This window comes from Myotis lucifugus, unplaced genomic scaffold (assembly GCF_000147115.1).
Source record: "Myotis lucifugus unplaced genomic scaffold, Myoluc2.0 scaffold_150, whole genome shotgun sequence".
NCBI classification, from domain to species: domain Eukaryota; kingdom Metazoa; phylum Chordata; class Mammalia; order Chiroptera; family Vespertilionidae; genus Myotis; species Myotis lucifugus.
The window spans coordinates 1,014,143-1,027,920 of NW_005871198.1; the positions used below are offsets into that span (position 1 = coordinate 1,014,143).

Consider the following 13,778-nt stretch of genomic DNA (forward strand, 5'->3'; position numbering starts at 1 on the left):
AGGAAGGGAGAAGGACAAAGAAACATCGATGAAAGAGAAACATCGATCAGCTGCCTCCTGCACACCTCCTACTGGGGATGTGCCCACAACCAAGGTACATGCTCTTGACCGGAATCGAACCTGGGACCTCTCAGTCCACAGGCCGACGCTCTAGCCACTGAGCCAAACCGGTCGGGGCCATATACTGACATTTTAATCCCCAAGGTGATGGTATCCGGAAGTAGAGCCTTTGGGGGTGTGATTAAGTTAGGAAGTCATAGCTCTCTCTCATAATTGGGATTACCCTCACAAAGAGACCCTCTGTGATGTGAGGCTTCAAAGAGAAGTCTCAGACTTCCAGCCTCCAGAAGTGAGACATCAATTTCTGTTGTTTATAAGCCACCAGGCTGCAGTATTTTGTTACAGCAGCCCAAACGGGCTAAGACACATACCTAGTTGGTATCTTCTCTGTGTCTCAGTATCTTTAACTAGATACGTATGTAAAAAGGTGACAGAGCCACTTAGAGGTATGTCAATCATGACATCGGGATGTTATTATTGATCTGTGAAATCTCAGTTATGTGTACTAGCATAAAATTAAGCAAATTGTAATCTTAGAGTGACATCTATATGGTTTCATTTTCTTGAATATATTCTAACATCACAGGAAAATATCTTTACTTTCTTACTTTACTTCTTGATTTTTCTATTTTATTTTTATTAACAAATTATACTCAATATTGATGATGGAAAAGCTGATCATCTGAAATGAATTCATTAAGATAAGTGGCAGTGAGGATGATGATAAAGCAAAAATGAAAAATTTATTTAAATAGTATGATGGAGAAAATGACATATTCCATCCCATATTGCAAGATTTTAGCACAGAAATAGTAAACAGTATGAAGACAGAAAGCTAAATTAAATATTTACTCTGTATCTTGAAGATTATTTATCTTTGTTTCCTAACTTGACTTATTAAATTAATATAATCATAATGACCCAATGCAGAGAGGAACTGCTCATTAGTATTTGAGCCTGATTTCCTTGGTTGCACTACATTACAAGGACAACGCTTCTTCATTGTTTCAGCCAATTTGAGATTAATCTACACGGCCTTCTAACAGCAAACTGGCTGAAAAGCCACTTTAAAATATTTGTAGAAATAAACAAAACTGAGGTATTTTGACAGGGAATATATTACTTTTAATATTTACACACAATCTGGCTAATAAGGATGTTATGATCTTTTTTTCTGTACAGTTTTATTATAATCTGTTACCTCAATTTGAAAATTATACAATCAACATTTGCAAGTTTAAAGAATAAACTGAAACTCATAGTGGGAGCTTCCAAACTAAATCTCATTGTTTGGAGCCATTCACCTTTTATTTAAAGATTCTTTAATAAAGAATATTGCCACTCATTGAAATTTAATATATTTTTGCTGTATTCTGGTATTTCCAATATCTAAGTGGTTTAATTCATCCCTCTCGGCAGCCACAGTTGACCACTGGAAGAATAAAATGGGAGAATACACAATATCACACCTACATAATGAAATGCAGCTGTGATTTATGTGTGGAAGCCATCGGATAGTTGTGAAAAACTGCCCACATGCCATCTATTTTAGGCTGTGCTGTTCAGACTTTCCATAACAGAATTTGCATGATATGAAAATGTTAACAGATCCTTTCCCCCACAGATTTTGAATAGATCTCTTTCTTTGTTTGGCTATTTCTGTTTTTAAATAAACAGTTCTCTAATTTATTTCCTGATTTCAAGAACCATCTTCCACGGCAGTCATCTCGACACTGCTGTAAAATGTTGTTGATCCATATTTTCATCATTAACTCTCATTAGTCAGAACAGAATCAGCTCTTTATTCAGTGCTAAACTCTTTCTGTGAATTCATTTTAGTTGTGCTTCAGAAAAACATGCCCAAATTTTAAAACAACAGCATACTAAATGAATAGGCCGCTTTGTTAAGTCTGTCAAGAAAATAATGGAGGATGACAAAAAAGAGTATTTCCTCACCAAAGAACTACTATAACCCTAAAAGCAAATCCAAGGTACAGTTTCAAAGTGGAAAATGATTAAGAAAAAGAAGACGAAGAAGAAGCACTACACCTAGCTTAGGAAAAAAGGTGAGGGGATTAAGAAGCACAAATTATTAGTTGAAAATAGTCATGGGGATGTAGAGTACAGCATAGGGAATTAAAAAAAAAAGGAGGCACTGTACCTGTTGTAAATCCAGTGTAATGGTCACATAATGGTATTCAATTCCATTCTTAATACTGGGACTCTGCCACCAAGTGTTCTTTCCATCAATAGCATTTGTAATTGGGTGTCTCTCTATTGAATCAGCAGCAGCATGTGAAAGGAGGAGAAAAGATCGTATTAAAAAAATGTATAGCTGTTTCTTTAAAGAAAAAAGTAAAAACTAAGTTAAAACATCCTCATGTGACTATCAAACATTAAAATGACATAAAGAGAGAAAGATTCATATATCTTCAACAGAATTTATTTACCATCAACTTTTTCATAGCACTCTACAAAGCAGTGTGAAATGGCTACATTCTGAGGCTATAAAATAAGAAGCTGGCCATCAATTCAAATGGGCAAATTTAATAATAACTACAGAAGTTAAGTGTAAACACCTAATATTGAAATCTAATTGATGTGTCAATCCTTCAAAGAAACAAAACCTCCACTGTTTGAAGTGGCTCTAGTATGCCATCAACTTTGTTAACAGAAACACAAAATTCTGAACAGTGGCTTAAAGGTACTTGAAGATTTGTCCTTCTGACACATTCATTACTGAGACTCGTGCAATCCAATATGTGTCTGGTTTTAATATAAAAGGCTGTCAAATCCATCTTATGCGGTTCTTCACTTGCCAACTTTCCACTACTATTTAAGAGTATAATGAAAGATCCTCCAAACCTCCCAGCCAGCTTTGGCCTGTCCCCACGATTCCAACTCAGTGGAGAAGTGCACACAATAAAAGCAAGCAGTAAGCGGACTGCACACGAAACTACATCCTGCCAACAAACCATGGGTTTCCCTGGCCTTTACTCCGATATATGAGGACAGGATCTATTGTGAGAATAAAAGGGAGACTGAGGATAGACAATGAATCAAAGGTGTGGACAATCATTGATGGTCCCTTACCCCCACAGTCTGCTCTGACAAGTCCCTCCTCCTTACAGATTCCTCGTCTCCTCCCACTGAGCTCCGCATCTTACCACAGCCGCCATTGCCTCTGGGCGGCCAAAGCCCTCCTTCCATTTGGGTTCTCGGTCATTGGTCCTTGTCTGAACTGTGGGCCTCTCATTTCCCACAAGGTCTGTTCCTTTCCTCCTCCTCTAAAGAGGCCCAGCTTGTGCACAGGTCAGACTGGCAGGAGTGGAGATTGTGGGATGTTCCTATTTTTATCTGCAGGGCTTAATTGAAGGTACTTAACGTCCCAATCTCTCCCTTAGAAGTCAGCCTATTTTCCCATAGAAACGTAAATGAAGTGGGGGTTAGCTTCCTTGCTGCTCTTCTGTTCTTTATGAATGAAAGATGCCTTGGGGTTTCAGTCTTGAGAACTTTTATGACACTAATTCTCTGCGAAGATGTTTCAAATGAATGGCCTAACAATAACCTTTTAGATCAGAACACATTTGGTGTTTTTTTTTTGGTAAATTCAAGAAAGACTTCATAAAAGGAACAAACCATATCACTATGAGGAACAACCTTGGACTCTGGGTGTGCCTACAGTAATCCCACCAGGTGCTCCCATGACAACGTGATGAAAAAGCACCCGGGGTGGCATATGAAGAGCTGGAGAATAAGAAGTGAGACAGTCCACCTGGTTCCACCATTTAGTACTTAACTGGCCATGAACAAGTCACCTAAACTCTGTGTGTCATACCTGCAGTAGGAATAACAAAAATCCGCTCATAGCAGTGCCTCCCACATTCTTAATTTTCAGGGGGAAAAAAAGAATTAAAAAATGTGTGAAATATTTGTGGAACTGACACAGGAGTTCAAGCTCTTTATTTTTCCAGGTAATAACAGCCTCCTGTCTACTTCACTATCATTTAATATAACACCACTATTGTTTCATAAAATAAAGGACATTTAAAAGCAACAAAAGATTTTTTAAAACCATAATATCAAAATAAAGGATAGTTTTTAAGGTATTCCTTTTTTTCATGAAAAATTTAGAATTTTGTCCTCATTTCCTCATTTTGCCATTGACTAGTAAAAATATCTTGGATGGGAACTCTCAACTTACAGGGTTATCTGAGAAACATGACAACTATTGATATAAACATTAATATGCATATATATTGAAGTATGGTAGCAATCATCTCAGGTAGAAACTTTAGTTTAACTCTAACCCTGCTGTTTGGCTTAACAATAGAAAAGTTACTTTGATTTTCTGAATTATATAAATCATCCCATTCGATCGAATGCCTTATTGACTGTAATGTGAATATCCCATTGATTGTGATCGAAGCACATTCTTCTGTACCTGGGAACCAGGACAGCACAATTATCCCAAGACCTGAGGGTTCCAGATAATGTTTCCCTGTCAACTCAGTGGTCCCAAAAACCACGACAGCGCAATTACTCTAAATTGCCTCAATGGCTCTAGATAATGTGTTCCTGGTGACTCAGTGGTCCCAGATAATGTGTTCATGTCAACTCAGTGATCCGGAGACCCAAAACTATAATTAACATGCTTAATTCTGCTTCTGTAAACTGCTTTTTTGCGAACCAGGTTCCTCATTCCAAACCCTAGGATGTAATCAATACCTTTGTGATTTTTGCCTATATAAATCTGGTGTTGCTGCCATCTTATCACTTCAAGATTTGGGAGAGCGAAATGTCCCCTCGGAGTCCCGGATTGCAATAAATGTGACTCTTTAATTTGACTTCTTGAGGCTTCCTTCTGTGATTCGCGGGGTACATTACAACAATATAAAATTAATTATATATCTGTTCAAAATGTACACTGTTCTGGACCTACCTGGTTTGGCTCAGTGGATAGAGCATTGGCCTGCAGACCGAATGGTCCTGGGTTCGATTCCAGCCAAGGGCACATGCCTGGGTTGCAGGCTCGACCCCCAGCAGGGGGTGTGCAGGAGGCAGCTAATCAATGATTCTCTCTCATTATTGATGTTTCTATCTCTCTCTCCCTCTCCCTTCCTCTCTGAAATCAATAAAAATATATTTTAAAAAAATGTACACTGTTCTGAATTTTAGTTGGAGACAAATTGCATTTAACAAAATATTTTAACATAAAAATCAAGCCAAATGAAGTCCTCATTGCAATAGAAGTGTAATAGTAAAGTAAAATTATCTTCAAAAGAAAGAAATATTAAAAACTGAATATTCAGTAAATATGCATTTTCAGATTATGAACACTTTTATTACATAATAATTTTATTAATGTAATCTGCTAAAACCTGTTTAACTGAAAACCAAGACTTATGTATTTGAGTTACTTTGTTAATATGAGTTATAGGGCAGGACAAAAATAATTTTTATTGGTAAATTATTTAATTCAACTAAATAGCTATATGGACTTTGTATCAGGTCTTTTTACATTAGCAATCCACTGAGATGAGGCATCCAATCTCATTAATGAAAATTAAATTTGCTATATATACACGGAATAATTAACGCTAGTTAACTTGTTCTGCTGAAGCTAAAGAAGGTGTCAGTTCTTTATAATGACAATAAATACCAGAGCATAACTAAATAGCAAATAAATGCCCTTGGTGTGTGAGTGGGTGATGTAATTGGCCCATAGGAATCAGAATTCATAAATGAATCATTACTGGCATTTCTAAAGAAAAATAAATAACACAACAAACATTTCCTCAACATCCTCTTGAATCTTCTTTACAGACTGTGGGTTTAATGTGTGATAGAAAAACACCCACACAAAACCACATTTCCAAATCAAATTCATGGCTCTTAAGTAATTGTGAGAGGAGCTGTCTAATTGGAAATTTTGATATCTTCCACTTCAGGTCAAATTGATATGAGACTTATTCACAAAAAAAGGAAGTCTGGGGGTTGAATTAATAATTAACCATAATCCCCATTATGAAAGTTTAATCATAATTTATTTGCAAAAACTGATTAATTGTTGGCATACTTCCTAGCTTTACAAGAGATGGAAACATAATATTCTTAACAGGAATAGCTACACAAGTCAATCCAAAGCTAACAGCATCTAAAATTTGGTGAGGAAATTGTTAATAAAGTAAACCTTTCCAATCTTTCTTTTTAATTGGGAAACACAATCTATTAATAGTAGAAAGCTCAAGTTTCCTCTCCTTTGTATGGTGATTAAGTATAGGCTTCCAGATTTACTCTAGCTGTTCATTGAATTTGTGGAATTTTATCATCTGTTGCTACAACTTTTACTAAAATATATTCATGTGAGTTACTGCTAGATTTTTATTCTGGTGGGGTATTCTTTCTAAATGTCCAGTTCTAAAACAGGATTTTAAAATGTAATGAAGCTAGGAATTTAAAATTAATTGCACAAAGTAAATCTAGACTGTGATAAGTTTAAAAAGCACTACAAATCAATTAAAATGGAAAATACAAAACATACCTCATCTGAAAATATGAAAATATGGAGTAGATGGCCTAACTATGGATGCCTTCCATTGAGACAAAGACCTTGAATATGAAACTTGAAGAGGGAAGTAAAAGCTGCTCTTGGACTAAATTTAGTGAACGCATCTCATTCATTTTTCAACCAAGTTTCCACTCAGTTTTTCCTCCAGCCTCATCTTTGCACTTTTCTTATAACCTGTCTCTTATGATTGATAACATTTCCTTCTCTTCCTCCTTTTCTGGAATGCCTTCCTCTCATATCGCAAGTCATTCAGCTTTTAAGTCTAACCACCTTCTTGGAACTTTCTCTTGTTCCTTCAGTTCTCACTGATGCTTTCCTTCTCAAAATCCACGTCACTTATAATATGTACCACAGACATAGTCCTGAGTTTACTGTTTTGAACATTTGTCTAATTGCTTTCTTTAGCTAAGCCTTATTTACCCTAGCATTATTCTTGTAGGCAGGAACTATAAATACAGTTATTCATATGGAAAATAATACAGTAATTAATAAATAATACAAGAATAAACTCTGTTTTGCATTCTCACAACTATAAACCTACTTTTACCCCACCCTGTATGTGGATTCATATTTCAATACATACATACAGACACACACATATACACACATATATATGCATCCATACAGACACACACATTATTTTACATACTATAACTCTAACCCTTCCTCTCTTCCTAGCCCCTCCTAAACACACATTTATATACTCCCAACACCATCCCACCATTCCCCCCAAAACATTTCCATGCCTCCAGGCTTTCTCACATTATTTATGAAATCATCAAGGCCACCAGTTCCTGAACTCATGGCAGTTTCTCCCCACCTTCATCATTTTCCCTAATGAACCTAAAGCTAACAGTCCATCAGTTGATTTGGTTTTTATGGTCCTTTCTTCAATTTCCTTGCTTTTGATGTTTTCCCATGGCTCAAGTTAGACCCTTTGCTCTCATCATGCTATACAGGAATAGCAAGCAGATGGGGTGTGTTCCATCACTTCCACCCTGCACCCTCCCATAACAGTCTACACCACAGAACAGAACCAGAGTCATTACAAAGCAAGGAAGGTGCTGGTGGTTGCCATCTTTGGTTTCTTTACTATTTTTTTTTAACATTCCTTCATATACTAATACTAGTATAAGACCAGCAATTGTAATCACAAAAGTCCCAATTTTCCAGATATACTGTTTTTAGCATCTCTAAATTAGTAACAGACAGGGGACTAGCATTCCTTCTTTTAACCAGCTGCAAGAAAGAATGCTCAATGCCTCCCAACTTTCTTTTGATATAAAAATGTAAATTGTGAGAGAAAGCTTTTTTCATTTTATAAGTTTTACAACTTAAAACAAAAAGAGAAGGAACACTAAGCAAATTTAAAAGTAATATAACTGTGAAGTTTAATCCCATTATAACTCACCTCATTGACATTAAGTATTCACTTTATTAACCTCCCCAATATATATATTTAATGATTTCCCAATGCACATTTCTAAATCAGCCTTCATCTCACACCATTCTCCCCTTCTCCATAAAAATGCTTTACTCTTTAAACTAAATTACTTACAGTTCTCTGACTATATCATGCTCTTTTATAGCTGCAAGATTTTTTTTTTATTCTTTTTAAAAAAATATTATAATAAGTATTACAAACAGTATTACATATGTGTCCTTCCCCCACTATAGCTGCAAGATTTATGTTTGCTTTTTCTTTTATAAAACTTTTCTCTTTTTCATCTTACTAACTTTAGTTTTTCAGTACATGGGTCACTTTCTCCCAGGAATCTCTAGATCAGCGGTTCTCAACCTGTGGGTCACGACCATTGGAAAACACATATAGCATATTAGATATTTACATTACGATTCATAACAGTAGCAAAATTACAGTTATGAAGTAGCAACGAAAATAATTTTATGGTTGGGGGTCACCACAACATGAGGAACTGTATTAAAGGGTCGAGGCATTAGGAAGGTTGAGAACCACTGCCCTAGATGCTCCCTTAACACTTGATTTACTTCTCCATTTCCCCTCTGTTCTCCTCGAAACCTCTTAAATCAAGGGCTATGTATGACTTAATGTTTCAGTAAAATGTATCGCTCATGGCAGGTGTTCAGATGCTGGCCGAATAAATACATGAATGAGTCTGAGATATCAGAACTGTTCCTAGAGGCCACCCAGGTGGCTTTGCATGGCACCTGTCCTTACAACACTCTTCACCTTCATTATCTGCTTCCTGCCTCTGCACCAGACTCATCTCTACTCTCTGCCCTCTAACACTCTCAGTTCTAGACATTCCTAACTACTTGCAGTTCCCAGAGCAAGTGAGGTTTTCTGCCTTACTCTGATTGATCTTCCTGGCATTCCTTCTTCTCTTCCCTCTCTCTCCCTTTTACCTGCTCAGCCCAATCTTGGATCTCAGCTTAGATATCACTTTATCTGACAAGCCTTCATTTACACCAAGACTGAATTTGGGACTATCCCTCTCTCCTTCAGGGCCCTATGCTCATTCTTTCATTTGTATCTACCACACTATCTAGTAATGGTCCGCTTTTGCCCATTTCTTCATTCGTTGAAGCCAGGGACCACACCTTATTCCTGTTGGATTCCCACCACAGTACCTGGCACATAAGTGACCAATGAATGACTAAAGTCTAAATTAGCAACCACATCCTTGGGTATGATTTTGGAGGTGGTAAACCTAATGCCTGCCACAGGCCTTCAGCTAGAAAACCCTGGTCAAGCACTATTCCTGGTTCAGATAAGGAAATCAAATGTTTGTCAAGTGATGGAGAAAGGCTCACAGTGGAAAGGAAGTTCTAGAAATTTGGGGGACCACAAGCCCTTTAACTTTTAAACTTCTCCTCAAAATCTCTCAATTATAGATACTGCCCATTGCCAAATGCAACGTTAAAATACGTACGATTTGGATTGCTGCTGTTTTGATTGCAGATTCGACACTGGGGGTCCCTGACGGGTTGCCCAGGCACATGCTCTACCAATTTGCAATACATTTCAGGTCCTTTTTCTCCACATGTTGCATTCGTGGTGATGTAAGCATTAGAAGCAAGATTCAAGACGGCAGGAAATAAACCTGAAAGAGATGAACAAATGAAGGTGTGTGGACCAGAAACAATATGATATGGTTTTGCTGCATTTTAAAATAAAATTAAGATAGGACATTTTTTCAGATAGAAATCAATCAAAATGAAATTATCAGTGATAAATACCTGACTTAAGTACAATACAAATAACATGTGTTTTCAAATGAACATTTTTCTTTGTGCATCTTTAATATGGAATTTAAAGCAATCTTCTTAATTTATTAACCTCTAATACTTAATTAGAAAGTACTGTCTCTAACACACACTCTTTAAAAAGCTTTTGTTCCTATTATTGGCAAAAATCTCATTGAATAATCCATCTTCCATTTAAGCTATTATCTAGTATAGCGATTTTCATAGTGTGTCACAAGAATTTTTAAAGCATGCATTGCCTGACTAGTTAGGGACACTGACCTCTTTTCCCTTAGATTGTAAAATGCACACACACACACACACACACACACAAATATATACAGTGACAACAGCCAACACAACAGTAGTCATTTGATGTGAATACCCTGTGTAGAACCACAAATATATAGGTCATATAATAGAGTTGCATCATATTGGTCATGTTGCATAATAAGTTTCTGTCTGATTGGACAATTCTTGGCACCAGAAATCCTTATTACAAGTATAGGCATCTAATTTTTTAAAAAGCCACGTTGAGCAAAAAGAGAAGGTAATTGCTATTATTATTATTTTGTAAATCAATCAAAATTATGCCTATTTATTTTTAATGTTTTTTCTTTATTCATTAAGGTATTGCATATGTGTCCTTACCTCCCCAATTCCCCTGCACCCCCTCCCCCACTCATGCCCTCACCCCCCTGGTGTCTGTGACCATTGGTTAGGCTTATATGCATGCATACAAGTCCTTTGGTTGATCTCTCCCCCTATGCCTATTATTTTTGTCAGATCAGCACAAAAAATACATATTTTTGGTATGCTGCAGAATCTTAGTAATGAGTTAATGTGTGTCATGAGATGAAAATGGTTGAAAGTGCTGATCTAATAGTAAACTGTAACCACATGTAAAGATTTTATACAACTATGCATCTGTTTTTCATGGTCAATTTTTATGCTCCAATTATCATTTAATGTAAATGGTTACTGTAACTTCTTTATATCCAGACTGGGGGAAATAGAGAATGATTAAAGATTTTGGAAAACCATTCTTTACTGCCTCTGTACTACATAGCATTATTATACAGCAATATCTTACCAGAAACAAGCAATCATCGTCGTCCATGATTACACCAGAAATCATTTTTAGATAAAATGAAAGTGTTTGGCTTCCTTAGAAACAATCTCAGAGCCCCATTTCAGTTCAGGGCTGGGAGGCCTTTTATTCCATATGAGAGGCCAACTCAGGCTTTTTATTTTCTGTGAATTACTGTCAATTCTGCTTCCTACATGTCTAGTATTTGTATTTGACAGACCTCTTTTCAATAGTAAAGTCACTCATCATAAATCACTCTTTAACTGAAAGACTCATCTTGGAGCATTTGAGATTACAGATCATTTGACCCAAGGTATGTAAGGAACATGCTAACCCTTTAGGAAGTTTCTGTTCTGTATACATGCCAAGTAGGTCCATATCAGTTCAACCTCTGACAAAAAAGCCCTTTACTGACTAAATCTCATGTCCTGATGTTTTACTGAGAACCCTAGAGTTTTGAATTCATAAAGTGTTTTCTATGTTATCTTCAAAACTTAGCACATGCTGGGTACAGAGTAACCATTCAATCCTATATAATAAAAGGGTAATGTGGAAATCAACCGAAAGCAGAACGACCTGTTGCTATGATGCACATTGACTACCAGGGTCAGACGCTCAACGCAGGAGCTGCCCCCTGTTGGTCAGTGTGCTCCCACAGGGAGAGCACCGCTCAGTGCAGCAGCAGTGGCGGGAGCTTCTCCTGCCTTTGTGGCAGTGCCTAGGATGTCCAAATGTGCTAAGCTGTCATTCGGACATCTCCTGAGAGCTTCAGGACTGCGAGAAGGCACAGGCCGGGCTGAGGGACCCTCTCGAGTGCGTGCACAAATCTTGTGCACCGGGCCTCTAGTATATTTATAAAATAAATGAATTATAAATACTGGCCTCATAAATGTTTTTCTGCATCTTCTGAATAATCATCATATTAAAAATAACAACAATGCTCAGCCAGTATGGCTCAGTGGTTGAGTGTCAACCTATGAACCAAGAGGACATGGATCGATTCCATCAGGGCACATGCCTGGGTTCATACTGGATCTATAGCGGGGGCATACAGGAGGTAGCCAATCAATGTTCTCTCTCTTCTCATCATTGATGTTTCTATCTCTCCCTTTCCTTTCCTCTCTGAAATAAATAAAAATATATTTTAAAAAATAACAATAACAGTAACAGTATCCAGCATTAATGAATGTTTATAAAGTTCCAGGCACTATTCTGTCAGGGACTGTTCTAACACTCTACATCTGCACGGACTAATTTGCTACACACAATGCATATATGAGATACATACTACTGTAACCGCTATTTTGTTAAGAAGTTCAGCAGCTTGCCAAGATGACAACTAGCAAGCAGCAGAGCTGTGATTTAAGCCCAAGTAATCTGGCTCCAGAGTCTATCTTCTTAATCATTACACTACATGGTTTCTACCATATGAAACAGACGTATATCTATGCCACTTTGTGGTCATGGCTACCCTTAGAATTTCATTGAAAGAAACAACAGTATAGCAAATAGCCCTGGCCAGGTGGCTCAATTGGTTGGAGCATCGTCCCTTACGCCAAAAATGTTGCAGGTTCGCTTTCCGGTCAGAGCACATACCTAGGTTGCAGATTCTATTCCCTGGTGGGAGGCAACTGATTAATGTTTCTCTTTTACATCGATGCTTCTCTCTCTCTCTTTCTCTCTCTCTCTCTTTCATTTTCCCCTCTTTCTCTCAAATCAATAAAAACATATCTTTGGGTGAGGATTAAAAAATAGTACAGCAAATAAAAAATTATTTTAACTAATTATTAATGATTAGTTATTATTATTAGTTATAACTAATTATTAGAATCTCTATTGCAATCACTTTCAAAACTTTCAGAGAGGTAAGTGAATTCATATGACCAGGCAACACCTCAGTTCTCATCTCAGTCCCTCTTAGGGTCTCCCAAAAAGCAGCTTCCCAGTAATCTTCTCTCTCTTCTTTGGTCTCCCCATACTCACAGGTCTCTAAAATCCCTCTCATCCCCACCCCATCCCAATAGCCCTCCTGACTTTTACTTTTCTCCAGCTAAATGTTACTTGAGGTTTCCAATTTTTCTTTGTTTTCCAGGTGTTCAGAACTTACTTTTTTTACTTAAATGCAGTCACTATACAATTCATTCTTCCTGATAAATTTGTCTCTCCCAGGCCCCCAGATCATCTTTATGCTCCAACCCCATTTCAATGAGACAGTCTGTCGATGTGATATGTCAGCTAATATAATTATTGGTCAGAAAAATATTAGCCATTCATGAAACTGTTATTGTTTATTTTATGAGGAAATGTAGAGTGTTTATAAAGGTACAGAATACAAAAGATTATTTAGCTTTTTAAAAAAAGTTTTATCTGTATATAAAAGGCTATTGGAAACAACTTCAATTATATAAAGTTTGTCAGGTGACAAATTTAAAAATAATTTGATCATTCCCAGAGTGATATATAACATATCTCTCTACCTCAGATATTTTATTCTCTAGGCTGGGAAATGACATATGATTAAATAAATAAGGTTTGTCTATATGTCTTTCTCTTTTATAATATATCACAATTTTGCATTTAACTGTACAATTATTCATCAAATATGTGTTGAACACATACTATGCCAGATACCATAAAAGATTTGGGAATAAAAATATCATTAAGACAGGCTTATTGGATCTTGAGCTGAAACTTGAAGAAGAAAAATAGAAGTTTATTTGGCAGAGAAATGGGAGAACAAAAAAGCAAACATACCAGGGAAAGGGGATAGCATATGAGTATAGACTTTATTCTGAGATCATATGTGCCTGTTGAGTGACTGACAGAGTACTT

The 13,778-nt window shown here is 36.7% G+C and overlaps 1 protein-coding gene across 3 annotated transcripts in view; it reads right to left on the minus strand.

The window, feature by feature from the left end:
* Positions 1–13,778, minus strand: part of LAMA2 (laminin subunit alpha 2) — a 452,538-nt gene that overhangs the window by 328,880 nt on the left and 109,880 nt on the right. For all 3 annotated transcript variants that reach the window (XM_023759137.1, XM_014461101.2, XM_014461100.2), the window contains exons 2-3: positions 9,544–9,714; positions 2,222–2,334 (exon numbers count right to left, since the gene is read on the minus strand). In XM_023759137.1, the coding sequence (XP_023614905.1) occupies positions 2,222–2,334; positions 9,544–9,714 (284 nt within the window). The remainder of the gene's footprint in view (positions 1–2,221; positions 2,335–9,543; positions 9,715–13,778) is intronic.